General features: G+C 41.8%; 1 protein-coding gene across 4 annotated transcripts in view; it reads right to left on the bottom strand.

Moving 5' to 3' along the window:
• il1rapl1a (interleukin 1 receptor accessory protein-like 1a) overlaps window positions 1–24,002 on the bottom strand; it is a 173,938-nt gene that overhangs the window by 4,869 nt on the left and 145,067 nt on the right. For 2 of the 4 annotated variants that reach the window (XM_085765141.1, XM_085765139.1), the window contains exons 7-9: window positions 9,825–9,957; window positions 5,417–5,562; window positions 932–1,075 (exon numbers count right to left, since the gene is read on the bottom strand). In XM_085765141.1, the coding sequence (XP_085621267.1) occupies window positions 932–1,075; window positions 5,417–5,562; window positions 9,825–9,957 (423 nt within the window). Of the gene's footprint in view, window positions 1–931; window positions 1,079–5,416; window positions 5,563–9,824; window positions 9,958–24,002 lie in introns of all 4 variants that reach the window. The other 2 variants (XM_085765138.1, XM_085765140.1) reach the window with 1 other exon arrangement.

The following is a 24,002-nucleotide window of genomic DNA, read 5'->3' as shown; positions in this document are numbered from 1 at the left end:
TGTGGGCCAGCCAAAAAGGGAAGAGGGGCTTTTTCACAAACTCTTTGAGGAGTGCACGCAGCTTTGAAACTCACTGGAAAGGCCAGGGCTGTGCTCAGTAAGGATCCAAACATCAAACAACGCTTTCAAATTAGCAACCAACCTTGCAAATTAACCACCTAGCAAACTTGGAAAATCAAAAACAGCTTGTATCAGTGGTCCCTGACGGTATGACTTAATCATGTGGAAGTTTGAGTCAACAAAACAGTGTGTAATAGATAATTCATGCAACTGTAGAAACAATCCAGTGATTTCAAAATGAGTTCAGTTCAGTCTTTCCAGAATTTTTGAAAAAGAAAACCGAGAGAAGCTGAAAAAAAAGAAGAAAAAAAAAAGATACAGGGACACAAACAGACAAATCTGTTACTGATGCTGAAGTTAACTATACTCTGTAAAGAAAACAAAAAGTTGCCCTCCAATTTCAGGCTGTTTATGCTCCTATTTGTCGCTTGGGAAATGTGCTTGGAGCCTATCCGGTCCCCGTGTATACCACAATCTGGCCTTTGACAGCACAGAGTGGGCATCATTCCACGACTTATTGAGACTGATCTCTTTTTAAATGGGCAACAAATTGAAAATCTGTCTCCACTGTTCCCTATACGCAGCCGTCCGAGCTATATACACACAAACGATCACGTGCAACAGCAGAAAGAAAGAAAGAGAGAGAAAGAGAAACATACACACAACCATTTATTCACAAGGGTAAACAAATAGAACACATTCACTCACATGAAAAACAAACCAACAAAAGGCACATACGCAGTCGTCAATGCTTGTTTGACAATGAAGTTTTGGGGCGAGACAGAAAGAGCTGATGGGGGGAAAAAAGGGCCTGAGGCAGAGAGAGAAAGAGAAAGAGAGAGTTTGACTTTTGAGGTGCTCCCGTCTTTACCTCCATCCACATCCTCGCTGCCAAAGTGCCTCCTATAGAAAAGCATCAGCTCGATTTTGTAGCATTTGTAGAGGGAGATGAGGAAGATGAGCAGCAGCAGGATCGCCCCCAGCCCTCCTGCCAGTTCCACCGTGTACATGAGCTCTGCTGAGGACAACACACACAACAGAGCAGGAGAGGTTTAAAAATGCGGAGACGGTCGCGGTTCAAACTTCAGTCGCCGTTCCCTGTGTTGAGAATACAAAAAAGAGAGTTTATTGATTCTGCAGGTTTGGACTCAGGAGTTGTCCTTTTCTTTTTTTTTTTCTTTCAAAAAACCTTTTCTTTTTTCCCTCGTTAAACTCAAAGAACGAGGCAGTTAAAGGACACATTTACATTTGCTGGAATGCCGTAACAAACCATCAATATTTTCAGAGCTCGGCTGCTCAAAGTGAAGCAGCATCAATCTTCAGTGGGAAGAGACACGAGGCTCATAATGAGTTTGGGAAAAATGAGAGGGCACAGAGCAGGGAGACGTGGGTATAAAAAAAAAAGAAAAAAAAAAGAGATTATGAGAAATTGGATTCATTTCTTTGGAGCCGCGCAGCAATGACACAGATCTGCACCTTGGCCGTCGTCCATAGTGGGACTTGTGGGACAATTTTGGACATGGATGGAGGCATTTTCAAAACAAGACGCTTTCAGTTTATTCATCTCACTTAACTCGCCCCTTTCCATAAAAAACTTCCCTCCTCTATCTGGCATTTCCATCCCTCCCTTTTCTCTCTCTGTCTTTCCATTCATTTCTCTTCTCTATTATCTCCTCTCCATCTCCCCAGAGATCCAGCTTGGGGAAGGATGAGTTATGGTGTGTATTAAAGCAGCATTTACCTGGTTGGCTCAGCTAGAGCGGGTTCACCTTATATCTCTGTCACACTGTGGGCCTGAACATTGCATGGCTGCCATAGCAACTGTGGTATACGCTATATTTTCACAGATTATGTCCCCTGCACAGGTAGATATCTTTACAAATCATAATCGCATCGGTATGAAGTCAGGAAATATATATACTTATATCAGAACAAGTTCAAATTGCAGCAGGAAGATGAGATATTTTCCAATACAAGTCATTTTAGTTTAAACATTTTTATTTACCACAAGCAGAGTCACTGTTATTTTCAAGATAACATCCCTTGTCTACAGTATTTAAGGAATATTCAGAAGTTTTAGGAAATATGTAACTGGTTAGCTTAGAAATGGCACTGTGATTTTACAGGGGTTATGTACCTGAATGTTTCTGTGTGAGTACAAGCCAGTAGCTTGTGCTTGTGTTAGCCTCGATCAATGATCAATGATCAATGATCATAACTTAAAGGGACAACGAGGAGTTTTGGAAAAGCGAAGTGTTTTCACACTACATTTATGAGCCTCCGCGCGCACCGTGAAATTCTTTGACCGGCGCAAGACAGACTCATGTTTTCATTCATCAAGAATTAAAGTCAGAGGTTCAAAGAGGTTCAGATACCGTCGTAGTTCTGACCATAAACGGCGATTCGGCGGCGTTATTCTCATGACTCGCCGGGCAGCATCCGCGAAACCGAAAGTAAGGAAACGCTGGTCGGCTCGCCCAGCATTTCCGCCACCACTAATAATAACTAAATAACGAGACAAAATGATATATTTATTAAAAATGGGCCCATTAACAAGTGTGGGTAACATAGATTCATCCACATTAATATGAGACTTTTTTTATTGTCTCTGAATTTTTTGTTCTGCCGATGGAGAAACTCCTCGTTGTCCCTTTAATCCAGTTATGCCATTAAGAGTATTTTAAGGTAGAAAAAAGTATGAACTAGCCCTTTAACCTGTAAAGACAGATATTCTTGATGAGTTGGTGCAAAATCTTTGATGTATTTTCATAAACAATAAACAGAAAGAGAAAGACAGCGCTGCATATCATTGGCTCTCTTCCTTCCTCTCTTTAATGCTTCCAACTAATCAACAGCAATCACCCTCAGTCTCTGAGCTGTTTATGTTTCGCTGACCACCACTTCCCCTCTGCCTACTCTCTTTCCATTTCCCTCTTTCTTCTCAGATGGAGGGAAAGGCAGCCTGCAGGGACATTCATAAACCTGCTGCAGGGCTTACGAGTGATGCATTCTGGGAGGGGAAAACATGAAATAAACATGAGAACAGTGTCGCTGAGAAAGAAAGATGGACAGAGAGAGAGAGGGAGAGTGGAGAAAAAGAGAGAGATTAACTTGATGTCTTTCTTGAAGTCTTAGCATCCTTCTCCTTGGAAATGCTGCTTTGACAGAGAGTTAAATGAAGCTGTCTCCAGTCTACAAAGACCACTCAAAAGAAACTGGGACGTCTACAAAGGACGGTCACAGAGACAGAGATTAAAGTGGGGAGACAGACAGATAAAGACTTAAAATGTAATTGTATGCTGAAGTTATTGGCCTGTTGGGGAAAGCTGAGGGCCAATTTGCTGTTTAAACAGCCTCAAATTACCTCTCTTTGTAGGGTGACAACCAGTGCATGAAAAGAGCTTCAGACAAGTCATGCTAGAGAGCCAAAATAGCTACGCAGCTGCTGGGGCACACGTTGAGAGGAACAACACAACCAAATGGAGCTCGAGTACCGATTGTTAACACAAGAGTGGATGGGAGAGGGAATCAAAAATGGACCAGAAAAATACAACAAGAGATTCTGTTTTGCAGAGCGCTGTAAGGTCTCTATCTCCTCTTCAGTTGTAAGTTAAGAAGAGGGAAAATATGCAAAGTTATCTAGTCACAGTAAGATTTTCTTGTGTTGAATAAAAATGGTTAAAGGCTTGATGTTTCATTGGCCCAAACAGATTTAATGCAAGACTTATAGGGGAACTATGTAAGTCCAGTCGCTTTTATGCTGTTTTGATCACTTTTTTCTCTCTATGGAGCTCCCTCTACAGTTTCCAAGTGCATATTTTTACTGTCATACAAACTCACCGCTAACCTTCTTCCCATGTTTCTCATGATACGAGAGCTGGGACACCGGGTCGGAGGTGCTGATCTTGCAAGGTTGGTTTTGGGCCAAGACACGCTACGTGGAAGGCAGAGAGCCTCCACAGTCACTCCAAAGCTGTTCTTGCATAGTTCCCCTTTAATGTTAAACTAGATAATGAACATATAAAAGCCACGTTGCTTTCTTGTTCTTACTGTGATTATGTGAAAATCAACATAATCTGCTAAACATGAATTGACAGCCAGCACATATCTTAGTGTAGCTGTAGTAGATATAGTTTCCAGCCTTCTGCAAAGTTAAGCTAACCAGTTGCTGGCGCTGACTTCATATTAACCATACAGAGAGAAATGTCAAGTCATGACCTAACTCTGTGAAAGAACACCAATACATGTACCACCACGTGTGCTTAGCAAAATCTGAAAATAGTTCCTAAATGGTAAAGACAGATATCTTCTTTTGCACTGCTCACTTGGCCTCATATATATATAAATATATATATTGGCCTTATAAGAAGGGGGCATATAAAGTCTTTCTTATCTGATTACATTTATTTTATTATGCAGCATAATCTTAAAGAAACAGACCAGGTTGAAGTATGTGCACCTGGCTGACCACAGTCAACCCTTGCTCAGTGAGCAGCTGCAGATATATGTTGAGAAACAAGTCCAACAGATTCAAAAATGGTCCTGTACGTAAAAAAAATTACAAGTTTTAAGTTTTAAGTAAGAAAACGACTTAATAATAAAGATTATCTTGAACTTTGAACCTTGTACCTGATTTTCTATTGTCACTGAGGTGAGTAAACACCAGCTTGATCTCTTTAGCAGCTAAATGCTCCACCTTTGATCACCAGCTGCCGACTGCACTCACACTATCGCTGTGTGTCAGTCAGCTGGTGCTGGGCAGGTAGTGGGTTTTAAAGCTTTTTATCAGGAGACAGTTTCCTGCTGTGGTAGAGAATGATGCTGATGAGAGCAGTAAGAGTGAACCGGAACAGCGAGGTTGAGAGCTTCAAAATGAAAAAATAAAAAGCCTCCTTGGAGCCGAGGAGAACTGCACAGTCACGATTCTCTGTAGGTTCGTCACAATGAGCAACTCCGTTCACATTTCACGCTGATTGTTAATAGGATAATATTGATTAGAGCTGCTGTAGCCTAACCTTTGACACACTGGTGGGTCACTAACAAACACACGCTGCGCAGCCAAACTTTGCTTAATTTAGTGGAAATCCCAAAGTTTCCCCACAAATGCCAAATGTGTCAGGCTGAATAAATTATGTACAAGACATCTAGAATATTTGTATTTGATGAAATGGCGCAGCCAGGCTTTTAATCTTTCATTCATCATATAGCTTTAATGAAGAGCTGGAACAAGCTGATACAGAATATATATATGAGGCTGTCAGACAGTGAGGAATAAGATGATTTCTTTTTCCAAACTTCACGCTGCTTACAGTAAAATAAAATACAAAAACACTCCTCAACGTCAAAGAGCCCTTACCCCGCCTGAAGAGCTGGATGGTAGCCTGGCGTCGGCCGTTACCGTTCTCCACATAGCAGGAATAATTTCCCAGGTCCTCCTCCTCCAAAGAGTCAATAGTCAAGGAAATTGCCACTTCCTGTTCACCGAGGTGCTCTTTGACGACCCTGCGACACAAACAAACATAATAAAAAGAAAGAAAAAAACATCTTTTAAACTGTTCATGGGATGCAGCGTGATGGAGCAAGTTCCCTATGTGCTTTGTACGAGAACATGTAATCAGTGCAGCATGTATTTGATTTTGTTCAAGATTCACGATTGTGAGAGCATCAATAACGAAACATGTTGTGTTGCAATTCAGAGTGACAAACACAAGCAGCGTGCAGCTCCGTACACGCCACACGCCGGACACGGACGGGGCTCAGTCTTGTGTTACTGGCCCCGTACTTCACGGTATGTTAATTTCTCTCTCTGCACACAAAACATATGAGAAATGAAAATCAATAAGGACTCTTCCTTGGCATGTGCGGGAGGGAAATCAAATAATGGCGATGAGAGGAAAATCTTTTTATAGCGGCTGCCATGGTAACGGAGAGAAGGAGAGAAAGTAATATTCCATAAAGTAAATGAGTGTCCCCCCGGTGGGCTGGTTGAGCCTGATGGAGGAGGAAATGGGGAGATAATGCTCCCTTGTACCGTAGACACACTACTTAGCCCACTTTTACAGCACCCTCAGCACAAATGACACTTTGGTGAAAACAAAGTGCAAATTATAAAAAGATCACCTCTGTTTGTCCATATGTATATGTATATATGTGTGTGTGTGTGTGAGAGAAAGAGCGTGTGTGTGCAAGTATACAATATATATGTACAACTGTGGTACGTGTTAATGAAAACGGTATGTGTTGAGAAGGAGGAGTGGGATGAGGGAAGAGGAAAGTGTGTGTGTGTTTGTGTGTTTGAGTGTGTAGTGGTATAATGACTCTCAAGCATCTCTCCTCTCTCTCACTTTCTAGCTGATAAACTGCGCACAAGGACCTCGTGTTGGGGAGATCTGGCATCAGTAAATGAAAGTGTATCATGGGCTTTGCATGGAGAGGCTGAGGTAGCACTGATGATATTTGTAGTTTCTGCTGAGTTTGTTGTGCAATTGGTGGTGGTGGGGGTTTGATTCGCTGAGAGAAGGAGGTAGGGGAATAATTCATGTCTCTCCAGGGAGTGGTGGGTACTTTGAAGCCTCCCATTTCACATTATCACACTATATGAGCTGGCACAGCTTGCTGCCATACAACCTGACGGATAACGACCACCGCTGTACAACGCGAGCCTCAAATGGAAATGATGAGGACCTAAAGTTGGAGGAGGAGGAGGAGGTGGATAACAAGGTGCAGGTGAAGCAAACGGGCGCAGATGAGGAGCTGAATGACAACTCCAAAACACAAACAAACAAACAGCATCAGCCGAAGTGTGAGCCTTGAAATATATCAGACCATGACCATGGGTGTTGAAAATGCGATCTTCCCACAGGAGTCAGCTTGTAAAAAAAAAAAAAAAAAATCTTTGCAAAACTCTGTAAAATCCTCCACTTTTCTTTGAGCTGATTGGGTTTATTGATACAGAGTTGGCAGAACGAGTTAATCGTGAACTCTTTCTCAAACTATGGTCGCTGCAGGCACTTTTTCTTATTCTTCAATATTCTCTCCGCTCCTCTCATTAGCAAAACCTCTGTGTTTGCTCATTTAGTGATCAATTCCCAACTTATTCATTCCCTTTTATACATTCGCTTCGACGTGCACCTGCAAAACAGCAACTGAACTGGGTCAACCACGTTATCGATCGCCTCCTTCATTATGCTGAGCAAGATTTGTTTTGCTAATTTATTAATCTCTGCGTGCTATGCTAATGTCCAGTCATCCGTGCTATGATAACAACAATAGCCCTGTCCCGCCGGCACAAATGAGAATTTATGGGCTTGGGTTACCATAGAAATGAACTCCTCCGAATCAATAGAGCTCAGAGTTGGGTAAATAAATGCCTGCAGAAACTGTGAGCCCGATGTATGAGAGCTTCTCACTGAGCTCAAGTTTTGGCTGCTGATGCATTAGTAATAAAGCTAAAACTGTATGGGTGCCAGCCTGGAGTAACCCTTATCAACATGCCCACTATACTGTACTGTATGTGTCCACTCTGGTCTGAACGGAGGCTCGGCTGCAGGGTGAGCACAGATTTGTTCATGTTTAGCCTCTCCTCTCCTCTCCTCTCCTCTCCTCTCCTCTCCTCTCCTCTCCTCTCCTCCTCTCCTCTCCTCTCCTCTCCTCTCCTTCCTCTCCTCTCCTCTCCTCTCCTCTCCTCTCCATCTCCTTGTGTCCTTTCCCGGTCCGTTTCCCTGGCTGCCTTCATGGAAAAGGGGAAAAACCAAGGCTCTAGTCTGGCTGAACCTGCACAGCAGCATCAGCAGCAGAGAGTGGATGATCAAATACATTATTGATCCGCTGCATGAAATATTGGTATGAATTATTGAAAAGATAACCCCCTCAGCCTGTGAGTGGGGGAATCCTGGTGTCAGGGAGTAATGGAGGAAGAAGAGAGAGAGAGAGAAACAGAAAGACAGGAGTGGAGCAGCAGCAGCAGCAGCAGCAGCGGTGGTGGTTAAAATGAAATTTGTTTCTGTTGCCTGTTCATATCTGGGCATGAGCAAACTCACTGATGTGTCTTCTTCACTATCCTCCTCAATGACTCCTACCATATTTCTCTCTCTTTCCACCTCTTTCCTCTGTCTGCTCCCTCTCTCTTTCTCCTCCTCCTCCTCCTCCTCCTCAGCTCTCCGTGGACCATCTGCATGCTGCTATAGGTGGGTGCAGCAAGGGAGATAGCGATAGTGGCGGCGGTGTGAAAAATGGCGGTTGTTAACCATCTGACAGGGCTGTCTCCCCAGAGCTGCAGCCTCTCCAAACAGCCCTAATGGGAAACATGCACATGGACCAGCGAATGGACTTGTTTAAATGTGTTATACCAGTAGGAGGGAGAGACATGGAGATGAGCTAGTTTGAAATGTCTTAAGAGGGCTGGAAGTGAAGCTTGCTGGGTGCATTTTTTGGTTTTATGTTTCACTGCAATGACATAGTTAGGAGAGGACAAGGTACAGAAATAAGATGAAAAATACATATTCATCTGTCTCATATGAGCATCCACACTAAATACTTTATAAATCGAATGCACTCTTTATTTTTCCATTAAGTTTCTCTGTTTAATAGATTTTGTTTGTTGATCTCTTGCCAACTGAGGTGTCATTAAAAGTGAAAACTAAAACTAGACCATTGTATGAGAGATTATACTGTAGAACATACAATGGTCCATGACGGCTAACAATTGAAAGGACAGTACTGAACGTTACATAACTTCTATATCGATGACAACACTTGAAATTGCTTGCGCTGGATAATCCATCCTGCCACACAATTAGAAAAACAAAACAAACCCCCAACAACAACAACGACTTTATTTTGAATTTGTTTTCAGATTGTTGTCAGCGCTGGTAATGGAGCTGCATACAAGGAGTCTCTTTGTCGGAGTGTCCAACCCGACTTCAGAGAAACAAACCTTTTAGTGCGAGAAACAAAACAAACATCAAAGTCCCTCTCTTACAGACTCTGCAGTACGGGTTTGCTTTTTGTTTTTTTTTTGTCCTGGGACTTGATTTTTTGACAATGTAGCTGATAAATGAAGTGAAGCTTGGGACTAATAATCAATATGGCAGTGCAGCATGACACAGTGTGCTGGCATCAATACTGTGATGCGCTGTGAAGAAGATACAGTAGGTAGTGATATTGAAGTAACACTGTTCAGAGCACTGAGCTGTTTTGCTTCCTAACAGAGCTGCAGACCTTTGTCTTATCCAAACTGCAACACAAAGTATTTACTCCTGCACTTTAAAAAAAATGCACTTTGCCACTTTATAGCTCTTCATTTTCAGCTACAACAGATACTGTGATGTATAATAGATGATTATCATGCTGTGTATGAGTTTGCAGTTCTATTGTTTCCGTGCAACAATGTAGCGCCATCTGCTCACAGGTGCATTTTCGCGGGACGATAACATAATTTTCAACAAAGGACTTAAAGTGGCGAAATGAATGAGCGATGATCAAAAACAGACTTCTCTCTGCATGATGTTTACACCATCGCAAAATAAATGGAGATCAGCAGCTGCTTGGAAGGCAGCGGATAAATCTCTGGAAAATGGTTGGCGGAGTGAACGCAATTTGGAGTTAATGGACTAAAACGTGCAAAACCATTGGTATCGTCCTTTAATATTCTCCAGTGAATTTACCCACAGCTGCTATTAATTCCTCATTACTGCCAAGTCTGATGAAATGATTTTCAACTCCAGCAGCAGCAGCAGCAGCAGCGGTGGCGACGAGTGTCTTACTTGATCTCGCTCTCCTGGACTCTCTCTTCGTCCAGGTCCTCGATGAACTTCTCTCCCTTCATCCAGTAGATGAGCGGGCTGACGTCACCGCTGTAGCCAAAAAACGCCCGGCAGGTCAGGTTCAAAGCGCTTCCTGCAAAAAAAGACAGAAGAAGACGTGCTGTGAGGTTTAATTGTCCAGCTGGCCTGTCCAAAACCATATCATACTGAACAAGCTCCTCCAAAGTCAGTAGAAACACTGGAGGTTAACTTGTGGTGCATTCACAGTTCTTAACGCATCTGTTACATAGAAAGCAACACTAATACATGTACACACATACAGTACAGGCACACATAGGGATACTTGCACAAAAAATCATGTCAGAAATGTCTCCATGAGAGAATTTGTAAGTTGGATGCTCGTGCACCATTGACAAATCTGTGGGGACGTACAGCTGTGATTAAAACAGACAGAATCTCCTCTCACACAGACTCGAGGGGAACATCTCTGGAAATGTTTTGATTTGTTCATGTCAACGGCAGACACACACACACACACACACACACACACACACACACACACACACACACACACACACACACACACACACACACACACACACACACACACACTACTGATCTGAAAGCAAGTAAACAGCAGTGAACACATGAGGGCACTCAAGAGCTTCATAAAACGCCCCCCGAGACTGTGTGTGTCCATGAGAGAGAGAGAGAGAGAGAGAGAGAGAGAGAGAGAGAGAGAGAGAGAGAGAAAGGCTGACAGTAACATTATTTTATTTAGAGCTGCTGCTGCTGCTGCTGCTCGGTTTGAGGGAAGGTCAGGAGTCAACAACTGCAGTTTACTGAGGGTTGATATGTGGAAGACTAAGTAATTGTCACCAAAGAGCCACCAGGGTCTTTTCTGTGAATTGATGGATTATCTCCTTGGTCCAACAGAGAGGGAGAGACTGAAACTTCCTGCAACAATTCAAAATGATAAAAAAAAAAACCCAACAACAACTGGTGCTGTTGTGCTGTTTGGGGAAGAAGACTTACAATCATTCAGGAGCTATGACGTACTGTAGCCCTGGTGTGAACTGAGGCACGTTTTTATTTTATTTTGCACTCATGCAAAACCACCACTGTCCATGAGCTGTTCATATATTAAGGTGGTGAACATAAAGATAGAGCGCTGCTGTCATATACTATGCATATGTTTATTTAGCATTCTTCTGAAGTGGCATTCTCAAAGGCCTGGGGTGCAGCAATCACATGCTGCTGCCTCCCAGTGAACCATACAGCAACATGTAAACAACATACAGATCAAGAGAGGAGGAGGGGGAGGGGGGAGAGAGAGAGGAGGAGGAGGGGGTGAGTACACATACAGTACTGCAGCATATACTGTAAAAACTGTACAGTATGTCGCTCCTCTTGGGGAGAGCCTGAGCTGTGACTGGCTGCGAGGCGTGTGATATTTGGGAGGCACTAGGAGAAAAGCAGTGGGTGTAAGGGGGTGTAAGGAGGGGGTGAAGGAGATGTCATTCTCTTTCACAGCAGGATTTATGAGCAGGAGAGCGAAGGTAAAACGGCACCGGTGTGGGAACATGTATGCATTAATGCTGCTTAGTGTGCTCCAGCACCACGGACAGCTCCTCACAGCCGAGTGCAGGGAGTAGAGGGCAAATGACAATATGCGCTACAGCAGCTTTTACAGCCTTAAAAATAACTAAGTGCGAGTCAAATACTTTGTGACACTGTTAAAACCAAAAGCTTACGTATTTATAGCGAGGCTGCTCTTTTTTGGATTGCATTTTTATTCTTTTGACCACTCAGTGTAATGATTGTGTGAAGGCCACACTACTGACAACTCTCCACCTTTTTTTTTCCAGTGACCAGCGGCGCTCACGTCTTCAGAGCGAAGCCACCAAGGTTATTTTTTTTTGAAAGACCGGTTGTGTTTGAACTAAGGGGACATGTATCCTGTGTGCCCCAACAACCCGGCCTCAGCTTCAAAAGATTTCAGTAGGTCACTCCCGGCATAGGGAAAAGTTTTATGGTGTGCAAGGAAAGGAGGCCGGGAGGACGCCCAGGAATGAGCTGATAGTACTGTCTGTGACGAGCAGCGGCTGACATTTCCAAAGTTCAACAGCCACTCTCAGATTGGTATTTGTGCACAGCCGGCCTCTACAAAAGCTACATGCTGTACCTACAAAACAGGAAGCCTCTGTGGTGTCACACACATGCACGTTTTTGGTTGCAGTGGTACTGTACAATCGCACTTAACGATTTCTGTAAAAGTAAGCTCACTGTGCACTTTCCATAATGTGCAACCGTACGTATGTCGGTGTGATTCGATGTTTCTCTTCTGCTCGGTTGATAAATCTCCCCTGTGATGTCAGTTTATCCCACAGATCAATTGCACACGAGGAATGTCATGCTGCCGGCGGCCGCTGCCTGAAGAGGAAGTTTCCACTGAGCTCCCTGGGAATCACAGGAAATTGTTGAAGGCCTCACGCTGTCTCATTCTAATCCAAGTGCAGCTCTCCCCCTAATGCTCTCCTTGCAGTCACCGTTGTTACTTCTCCCACTGTTACAAACACCACCGGTAGTGTCGCCTCTGCAACGCCATTGTCACATTCAGAGATGCCTTCAGGGAACTGGACATTGTCTTCCTAGGTGGCGGAACATTCACACTTATAAAAACAAGACCGCTAAAGTGCCTTAGTGGCCGATTTGAAGCTTTGAAGCTGCCATCTTTGTCTGCACATGAACATAACTCAATTTATAGATTCAATTTGTGTATTCTTCATTTCTTTCTGGACTTCAACAGACCTTTTGTTGAGACTATTTCAAACATTACTGTATTTCCAAGGTCAAAAATAAACCTAATCTCAAAATATTACTTCTTGCAATAGAATATATAATTCACAATCGCCACTGTGTGCTATTCAAGATTTTGTACACACGTTTAGTTTAGAACTGTGTTTGACAATGGTGGCCTACAGGGAAAATTATTATTTTTTGTTGCTATGCCACAGCAGGCAACAGGGACACACTGGCGGTAAGATTTGCTCATATTCATCACTATCAAATACATCAGTTGTCACAAAACGTCCTGTTCCTTCATTTAATGTACCTTCACCTCCTGCTTTAGCCATTGCTTTATTTCCATAATGTTCCAGTGTACAGCCCAAATAACATGTTTTTTTTTCTAATCTTCTGGCATCACTTAAGCAGAGCAGCAGCTTAAAATGACAGGCTGAAGAGCAAATGAAAGACTGTGATCGCAAAGGCTGTTGAAAAAGACATACAAATATTAACCAGGCATAGAGAGTAGACAGTTTTACATAAGGCTGGCATGGCTCTGTCATTAGCCTCTGAGCCAGCAAACTACTATGATGTCAAGCCGGTTGAAGTCTGAACAGATGGTGGGAAAACTATTAACAAGGAGTGGAACAATGAGGTGAATCATTTGCACACTATCAAGTTACAGAGGAGGAGGAGCAGCTTTCAAAATCCCTCTGTTCTCTCCTGCTGTCCAATCTCACAGCAGTGTCATTGTTATTATAAGCTATTATTATTCTCAGAGCGGTCTGTAACCCTGGGTAACTCACAAGAACACACACCAACCTTGAGCTTCATAACAGGAAGGCACATCCTTGTCTAAAAGCTGAGGTAATTAAGATCCCAGTGGTCCATTTAAAAAGATGAGAGCAGCCAGTTACAGGTAAAAAAACAAAAAACAAAACCTCCCAGCAGGAAAAAGTTGAATTATGACCATTCAGTGACCCAATGATAAACTCACTATGTGATGTTCCAGCAAGAGACAAGAACAGAGTGACTGAACAAAAATATAAAAGCAATACTTTAAGTTGAAATGAACGATCTGAGAGTTGTTCTAAGTGCACAAAAGGTGTTTTTTCTCTTTTTACTTTAAAATTTTCTCCTCTGGTGTGTTTTATTTTGCAAAATAGACATTGATTGAACTATCACACTTAGGATAGAGTTGTGAATTTTTAAATCAGTATCTGGCGTAACCACCATCAGTGTGGCTGTGGTGCATCTCCTTTGTGCAGAGTTGATCAGGTTGTTTGATTTTTGGGACAACTCCCCTTTAACTGTTGCACAAAGTTGCTGGATAATGGCAGGAAACGGAAAAAATCGTCGTTGTCGCAGATCCAGAGCATCTCTAACAGGCTCAGTGAGTGACATGTCTGGTGACTAACTGAGATGAACTGGGATGGTTTAAGCTTCCAGGAATAGAAGCTGTGCTTATCATGCTGCAGTATTAGACAATGGTGGCAGATGAGTGGCACGACAACGGGCCAGACGAGCTAGTCATGGTATACTAACTGTGTGTGTATGTGTGTAATGCATGTATCTTTTGTGTTATGCATAGAAAGTCTTAGATCTTATACTATCAACTTGGAAAAAATGGGAGTATAAACAAAACTGTTACATAGATGTATATAAATGTATACACGGTGTGTGCTTCCCTTGCTGCTTTTAATTAGTCCATTAGTCACAGACATGATTCAAACCCGTGCGTGGGAACTTTACAACTTCAAGCTTCTGAAACTTCAAATGCTTTCTGTGAACCAAAGCAGAGCTGAGGGAACGAGCCTTTATGCATCAAACGTGAAGAGTAAGTGGAAAACATAAAGAACCTCACAAGTCGTCAACACCAAACCTGTGACATACAGCTCAGCATAAACGTGACATAGCATCATCATGTCACTGTTTAGGCACAAAGATGCACACACACTGACCAAGTTAATTTACTCAGCTATAGTGAACAAGCAACCACATCCCAGTAACCTTCATTATGAACTGTGAATTATTTACTCATTGTGATTCATTGTTCAGCCTAAAAATGGTTTAAAATAGTAAAAAAAAATTACAATGGGTGAGACGGCTTGTGTTATGTTATATGATATGTGATATTCAGTCTCTGATCACATGATAAAACGTCACCTGAAGCCTGAATGAGTTCATTTCTTTTTGTGGTTTTACTTAAAAATTACTTAAACATTTATTCTTTTGTCGACAGTCTCATATGTTTTTGAAGCAGTTGAATATAAAAAGTCATATAAACCACGATGGATTGCTGTTGATTTTCTTTTCATGTATTATTATTATTGAACTCATTATAATCCTGGAGTAGAATTTGATACTGAGATGGTCCTACAGTACTAACAACAGAAAACGTAATATCAGCTGAGCAAAGATTTGGCAGCGATATATCTCTTTATCTGCTTTCCTCTACATTTGATACGTCCTTGCTCTTCTGTTATGTGTGGGGATTAATATGCCACCTGCCTTAAGGTAAACACTAAAAAACACTCAAGTCCATGACTGTGTCATTTTTTGATGTTCACAAATAAATGTGCTATTGCAAGACTTGGCAAAATTTGGTGTGAAAAATATCCTCCCGCTGACTGAATGTGTTCCTTGAACAGCACAAGAGCATGATTAAGTGTTTTCATGAGTGTGTGTTTCTTTACATGTGCACATCTTTGTAAGTTGTTTCTGCCTTCACACGAGCGTGGGTGTGGAACAAATCCATGTAATCTGAGTTATTGACATCCTCCCCCCAGCTGAGCGCTGGTTATGGCGCCTGATGGGAAGGAGACTCAAGATCCGCCCTTTCTTTTTATTTCTGCCTGCTTTTGAAAGCTAACAAAACTAATGACATCTTTGAGAAATATCTTTATTTGCTTTTCTTGTTGAGAGTCAGATGAGAATATTGACATCTGTCTGATGTCAGTGAGGTGAATGTGAAGGCAGAGGGACGGAGGGACTGGTTATCTTAGCTTAGCCTGGAAACAGAGACATACAGCCTGGCTGAATCCAACGGAAACAAACCACCTACCATCATGTATAAAAGTCACTAATTAACACATTACATCTTGTCTGTTTGGGCACGGTGACTTCCTGGTGCCTTGTCATCACCTTGACAACCACTGAGCCCATTAATCTTCTTATCTAACAGGTTGGGAGGAAAAACAAACAGGTGCATTTCCACAAAATGTCAAACCTTTTCTTTAAAGAGCAGCTGAAAATCTTGTTTTTGCTAAATACTCACTCACCTTTTTCACATGTATTTGGCAGATGCTTATGTCTGAAGTGACTTCCAATAACTAAATGAATGCGGTTACTGAATACACTTCTCATAAGTGCCTTGAGGCCAAATAAGGACATAAACAGGAAAACGCATTTTGTTTTTTTCCAAAGACCCATCAAGGAGGCCATCAAATTAGAAAATGCACTCAACGACCAAATCTAGTTAAACACTGACATGGGGCAGCTCTTTGGCTCTCTTTATGGCGTGGCCAGATGAATGAGTGGGTGAGTAAATGACTGAGTGAGCTTGAAGTTGATTTGCATCAACTCTTGGTGCATGTTTAGCCGATTTCACAGTATTTGGGATAATTAGGCTTCACAGAGCTTGGCACTCGGATTCAGACAGAGGAATACTTTCCACGCCAGAGGAGAGGAAAACAAACCTTGCACAGAAAACACTCTGCAGATGCTGTCCAAATTCAGCACAGACGCACAGAACACACAGCGAGATTGACAGACAGTCAGACAGAAGGGCAGATGAATGAACAGACAAGCAGAAAAACAACAAAAAAAGAAGAAAAAACAACAACAATAAAACCATGCGCATAACAAACATGATTATAAATGAACAGATGCACACATACAAATCAATGTCATTTCTGTCTTTTCTGTCTCATCTCTTTCTCCTATCCAGTGAATAGGACCCTTGTCTTTTACATGTCACTGCTTGGAACAGAGTGTGTGCGTTGCTTTGTGTACTGTTGTGTGTGTGTGTGTGTGTAAGTGTATGTAAGTGTGTGTGTGTGTGTGTGTGTGTGACAGCCACCACCATGTTTTATTTGTAGAATCAGCTACAATCTGGAGTGCTTTTTGAATAAGTCATAGTCAGTGTGTTTGATGTTTCATAACACTTCACTTCTCCAGCACAACCCAGTGTTCTCTTACTGCTCCAATTTTAAGACGGGGGCAAGAAGAGATATTACCTACATGTTAGTGCTCTCACCTTACACTGAACTTTACTCATTTATTTGACTTTTTTCTTTTTTTTGGGCTCTATGCAGGTGGCAGCGAAGGCGTAATGAGTTGGGAATTCCAGGTATTTTGGTGGAAACAAAAATCATCTCAAGCATCTCTTCAGTTCCCATTTGAAAGTCACCCATTTTTGGAATATCATCTTATTTCTATCAAAAATAGAGACAAGATGTGAGGCTGAATGAGCTGTGCACAACAGGAAGACATGAGTAAATAGATGTACTGCATGTGTGAACCCTTCCTGTTCATCTAAAAAACATCTCTACAGTCTACACTCTAGGGATGCACGATAACGCTCTTTTTTGACTGATAACGATAATCGATAATAACCGAAACCGACACTGATAACCGATAACATTACAGTTTATATACACACCTGAGGTCAAGGAAGGCTTAAGTTGTAGTGAGTAAAGATTAATTAAACATTATAGTTCTTCCTTTGATTTAACAAAATAATATAACTGACATACTGTTGTAATCACAACAAAAACGAGAACAGTTAGGACTCTTCAAAAATCGATATTTATTATTGTTTCAAATCAATTTAGGGGGCAAACGGACTGAATATGAGCTAAATCAAGGCAATGTTGGCTAATTATAACTGGCACTAGTAATCAGCAAAAAAATGTCATTATTGGACTTGTCCGAGCATTTGAGCCGATAATTATCAACCAATATCGGGCCGATGATAATCTGTACCGATAGTTATGGTGCATCCCAAACACACTCTATATGTGTGTTACATCTGCAGCTACTAAACGATAAAACACAACATCTTCACTTGGAAAGATTCGCTATTTTGAAGAAATCATGCACAACGAAACACACCGAGCCGGTTTAACTCACTAATCTCGAGGTTCTGAGATGTTTCCAGTCGGAGGATAGGTGACAAGTAAAAACTTTACACGGCGAAAAAATCTTATAATTAGAAAACCATGCAGCCTCCAGTTGCCATCACATCACGTCCTCGGGACTCACTGTTCCCACCAGTCTTCTCTCAGTGTACTCGTCCAAAAACATGAGGTTACCAGGGGAAACAGTTGCATGCATCATCTCCATTTTTTAACATCTTGTCTGACAAAAGCAGTGTTAGTTTAAAAAAAAAAAGATTTTTATCTGCAATATGATGTCATGGAAAAAAGACAGACCCAAGTCAGACACATGTTGACACATTTCATTTTGTCCAGGGGAGATTTGGACACAAAAACTTTCACTATATTCTCTCTCATTAAAAGAATTCATAGACTTGTGCTCAGTCCAGCTTCACTAATGTTGTGACTAAGAGTGCAGTATGCATACTGAAGATTCAAACATTTCACGTATCTTGCTGTGATTTGGTTTGTGGGATACGATGGCTGGCTTCCACGTGAGCTGGGATGTCACAGAAACGCGCTCAAATGTGCATGTCTCAAGATCGCAGCACAGCAGATGCATGTGAAAACAGCTTTCAAGTGACAAACTCTCAGCATACTGTGCCTCAATCTGCGCAGCGAAGGTCAAAGAGCCAAAGGAAGAAACCACGATAAGCATCAGAAAAATCAGCAAACACATTAACAAAGTCTTTGGACACTGATGTCAGTAGATTATTATGGGGAATTGTCATTTGCTTGTCACGGTTATCTACACCTGTTTTAATTATTGTGCTACAACACAAAACTGAACCCTTTTACTTTGTGAGAACTCTGTGCTCACAAATATGAAATACGTTATGTAGCACATTTGTATTCTAATATGTTTGCATCTTATCACTCTAATAGTGATGATAGTATTTTTTCACTGTAGGAACTGAGTCACTTTTCTCTCAGTTGTTTATCATGCACAGAACAGGATTTTAAGCCCAGAGGCCCAGAACTGCAAAAGAGCAATAATATTATACATAATATTAGGAGTAAATACAGTGTATCAATTGATTGGCCAGTTTGGTGTCAGTGGTGATATTGTTGAAAAGCTAAAGCGAGAGCGGGGGTACAGTAACTTACAAGCTTGAAAAACAACTCTGTGGTGGCTAGTGCTAATCTTAGCATGGTGCGATCGAATACTGGCAATATCAGCATTTGTAGCTGCAGGATGACACTGTCGGGGTGTGTGCTGTGAGAACAAGACCAAAGCATCCACACACACACACCTGCCCCCAGAATATGGGGATGTCTCTGCTCATGCAGGACCAGCGGTTTTGTCTTGACAGAAATATACAGTACAGTGGTCCTGCGGGTTGTGTTGCAATTTAAGAAAACATGCAAATACACTAATGTGCAAACAACACAAAGACAGAGTGTTTCCAAGGGACACTAAAATGTGATGAATCAAACCGAGACTTGTTGGTCAATGTCAGGTTGTGGCTTTTCAAGTTCAAAGCATTGAATAACAACTGCAGATCCATCACTGTTTCTTTTTAAGTAGCTACTTTTCATTGAGAGTAATGGAGAGAGAGAGAGAGAAAGGGAGAGGGTGGTGTGGTGAAGAGGGCCACAGGTTGGAGCACTTTCCACTGATTGTTCCAAGTGAACCATAAACATAATTTCTCCTTTTTTTTCTGGTAAAGGTGCGGTGCTCAGGTGATCAGACTACACACAGAGCTCTGTTTCCAGATGAAAACCTCATAATTTTTAAATGTCACAGCATGACGAGTTATGAACGGAAGAATAAAACTGTCTTGTTCTCTATAGTTTTGACTTTTGAGGGGTGCTAATTCCACATGAGGCCACATAACCCTTCATCTGAGGCAAAGAATCACCACAGATTCAGTAACTGTATGAGGCTTTCATGCAAAACAGTGATATTCTACTCCCTAACTTTTGACAGAGACTTTAATTTCAGAGTTTGGGAATTTTAGGGGTTTAATTAAAATGGCCAAGTAGAAAGTGCTTGTGTGTGCATATAATAAGTGTGTGTTTGTGTGTGAGAGAGCAATAGAGAGACAGATAGATAGAGAGAGTGTCTGTGAAGATTTCCTATTGCTGCAGGAGAATCTGATATAAGTCCTGTCAGTCATGATTCTTCCCCCACAAGGTGTGAAACAAGCATGAAAAAGTGCACATGGTACTGTGTAATCCTTTTTCTGCACATAGGAAGGATAAGAGAGCAAACAAGACAAGCAGTAAATAGACCCTCTCGTCAAGGGCAACGGAGAGCGAGAGGGGGAAGAGTGCGAGTCGAGTAGAGAGGAGGCAGAACGTGATAGAAAAAAAAAATGGAGCTTTGAGAAAAAAGACAGTGAATGACAGATAGACAGCTTGAGAAATAACGAGATTCCTTGAAATCCTCATTCCGGTTCCCAGAGATAAGAAAATGTCTGATCCTGATCCTCTGTGTCCTGGCTCCTCTCTGGGATGGCAGCAGCAGGGAGGACAGGTGGACAGGTGTGGTCACCGACACTGTTACAGCTGGTATTAGGAGTTTGGTGTTAATCTGAGGAAAGTCCAAATCTATCATTCCTTTTCTTCAGCCTCCTGCAGGTTACCATGACAACACCTACTGTGCTGGATAGGAGCGGCTCTGCAGGCTCCTTCAGGACAAAATAAAAAATAAAAAAACATTAAAATAAATAAATAGTAAAGACAGGTACGGTGCCACAACAGGACCTGCTAGATTTGTGCCAATGGCAAAGCAGCAGCAATCCCAGTCAGCTCTAATTTGGATGAGGGCCAAAACAAAACTCAGTGTGCACACGACCAGAAAATAGTTTGCTTGTTTCATCAAGCGGCTTTTCAACCATTTTAGAACCACTACATCCGCAAATAAGCCTTTTACCGTGTGTGATGGAAATCTTGTGAGCTGCTGGAGGAAGGTTTGGGAGACCCAGGAGCATTTTTTTGATATCCAGTGCATGAAAGAGAGAAGCTTGAACTCAGCTTTTTTCCTTGAAACAGACAATAAACATTTGTCTAATTGTAAATTACATTAAAATGACCTGTGTGCAGACATTTTCCTGAATAAAAGAGGGCAGATGTGATGAAAGAAGCATAAAGAATGAAAACTCCCGCGCACCGTGAGATGACGATGTGGCTTTTTGCTCGTGGCACGAGGAGTGAGCTGATGTGAAACAACGACGATGGGGCTGAACTTTTTACTCTGCATTGCGGAAAAGTGCAGGTCGCTGCGAGACGGGGGAATTGGAGGGGTGAGAAGTACAGTAGGAATGTGGATCGGAGGATTTGGGCAGAGCAAGTGGAGGAATGAGTAAGGGCAATGAGAACATGAAAGAGTTGAGGCCCACCCCTCCACCACCTCAGCCTCTCCTCTGTTCTAATATTGTCCCCTCTCCAGAGACAAGCCCTTAATTACCATTACAAGCCTGAGAGCTTTTAACAGAGGAGAATCCTGCTTCTTTTCATCTCTGTCGCTCCTTCTCCCCATTTGTTCTGTGGCCCCAGATGATCCGTCACGGAAATGTAAGCCTTTAATTACCGGTAAAAATTACGGCCTTTGTGAACAGGTAGTTGGTGCCCTCGCTTTCATCTCCCCTTTCGTCTGCTAATCGTCCCTTTTTGATGACATAATAGGTGCTCTGTCCAAGTCAGAGGAAGACAGACTCCCATTATGTGGTGAAAGGCATTGTGGGGGATTATCATGTGATGATGAACTAAATAAATGCTCCTTTATCTTTCTAGCAATTTTGTATTGACTGAGGGGATCAACGTATAAAAAGTGGTGGTATACCCCTCCTCTTCCTGAAAAGAGTCTTGCTCGTATCCTGTGAGAGTATGACACAGTCCACCATGGGAATGGAAATAAAATTCCTTAACACACCTCAGCTCACCCACGGCTTTGTAACCTTTGCGCACCGTAATTCAGACATTTAGAAGCTACTGTGTCTTGTTTTCTTACAAAGAGTCTTTGTCACTCATGTCTTATCATCACTGCAGGCTCCACATCCTCACTTTCTTTTATTCGTCTTTCATTTAAAATGCCAGAGGGTTTCGGGACCACTTTTGTCACTGCTGCAGGTTCATGTGAAATCTCCTTTTATGGCTAAAATGAGACCAAAGAGAATGTAATTTTACTTCAATGACACTGTGGCACCATGCTTTTTAAAAAATGCTTTCCAAACGGCTTCAGACATTTTGCCCTCTGAGACTGGCTGATGTCCAAATTTTTTGAAAATGAGAATGAATGCAATAAAACAAGTGATTATAAAAATTTAAATTTAAATGAAAAGAAAATTAAGAGGTGGACAGAAAAAGAAGAGAAAGAACAGTACAGCTTAAAGACGACTGCAGACATGCAGAGCGCAAGAGTGAGGGAGCTGTAATTGGCTCTCGTCCAGGCAGCTGGAGGCCAATTAAATGGTGTGATTTGAACACTTGAGGAACATTGCTTTAACGGATGACCCAAGAGAGGAGTGGCTGCAGGCACTGACCCACTGACCAGAATACCAACTGAGCCCAGACTAACTCAATCAAAATCAGAGCTTACTAACCAAGACCCAGACCATCCACTATTAACCACACAGACTCACAGTGGCCTCTGTCACATCCTATTCACACACTTGTGTCATTTTACTTCTGTCGACAGAGAAGCTCTCTAGTCTCTCACTGCACCGCACTTCGAGACTGAAATGAGGAACAATGCTTCCTGTGAGGGAGGTAGATTAGACGGATCAGACATGTGTGGAACAATACACTGGCTGCGATGTTTCTCAAATGAAGACATGAAAAAAAATCCAAAAATCAAACATTTCCAACAAACAAAAAGTATTTGTGTGGGGTTTAATGAAGCACTTTCAATTACATCATCTTATTGCAGCCTCTTCTGATGCAGTAGTTTAATGGCACCTGACAGGAAAATTTGTGCCGCCAGCTGTTTATTTCAATAACACAACTGCAACTGCTAATTGCCCTGCTTAGTACAAACCGTTGAGTTCCTATTAAACTCGCAACTGTGATTGGTTGGGCAAAAACAGACTGTATCATAGCCTCAGCATACAAGATTTACACCACACTTTGCCACAGCAGCTGCATATTATTGATACGGTTAATACCCAAGACAACTGTTCTGCATTTTTCATAGACCTGTGTAAAGCACTTGATTATGTTGATGATATTTTACCAGAAAGGTGTTCCACAAGGATCTCTCCTTGGTCCTGTTTTATTCAGCATACAAATTAGTATCTCTTAATTATTTATCATAATGTTATGCTGATGATACTGTTTAATATGCTACAGGTTCTTCTCTTAATCTAGCCATTGCAAATTTACTTTCAAGCAAACTGAAAAACTTTTTGTATAGCACTCTACTATACTGCTAAATCAGTTTTTTTGCTGTCATGCTGGAGAAAATAGTGTTGCTCCAGTGTACCAGACATTAGCCTTTTCTTCCATTAATCCTCATGGGGGATGTCAACATCTTGGCTAACAAATATGATGAACTGGATGCACTTGAGAAGAAGCAGCGAATATGTCACCCACTCATTCAGGAGCCGGACCCTGGAGGTCAGTGAGTCTCTAGAGGAATGCTTTGAGTGCACAGATTGCAATGTATTGTTGGAGTCACAGGAAAATGGTAACAGCATGGACAACGACCTTGACAGCATGCTCCAGAGAATACATTACGTTCTGTATGGATGCTGTAATACAGACATAGATAGATAGATAGATCGACAGATAGATAAAACAACAAGTACACAACATGAAGATAACAAATGGGAGGCAAGAATAAACACTGGCAAACGAGTTTAGATTTAGAGTCCAGTGTGGACTGACCTCATGCTTGGCAGGGTTGATATTCTGCCACCAGCAATTTATTTTATTATTTCATTGTTATATATTTTTCATCTACTACAGATAAAGTTCGACAGAAGTTCCACTGGTTCACTCATCTTAAGTTAAAGTTTCCATAAGTTGCAGTGTTTAATTAGTTTCTCTGTTGATCACATGCTTGTTATTCCACTAGCTGCAGATGTGAAAGTATTTTTCAGTTCTCTGAATTTACATTTGATATGCTAACCTTTAGCAATCCCCAAAAATAGAAACACGGGGAAAATGTATCGAGTCTCTAAATATCTCACAGAGATATCTTTCTTTTTCTTTTTTTTGTTAGCTTTGCATAGCAGCATGAGCATATATGCCATTAACCTGAGCTGCTGTTGCTATGGAAACACAGCCA

The sequence above is a fragment of the Trachurus japonicus genome, chromosome 21 (genome assembly GCF_045865225.1).
Source record: "Trachurus japonicus isolate A0001 chromosome 21, Traja_1.0".
NCBI lineage: Eukaryota > Metazoa > Chordata > Actinopteri > Carangiformes > Carangidae > Trachurus > Trachurus japonicus.
Note: the sequence above shows the minus strand (reverse complement) of the source record. Positions and strands in the feature narration are given on the sequence as shown.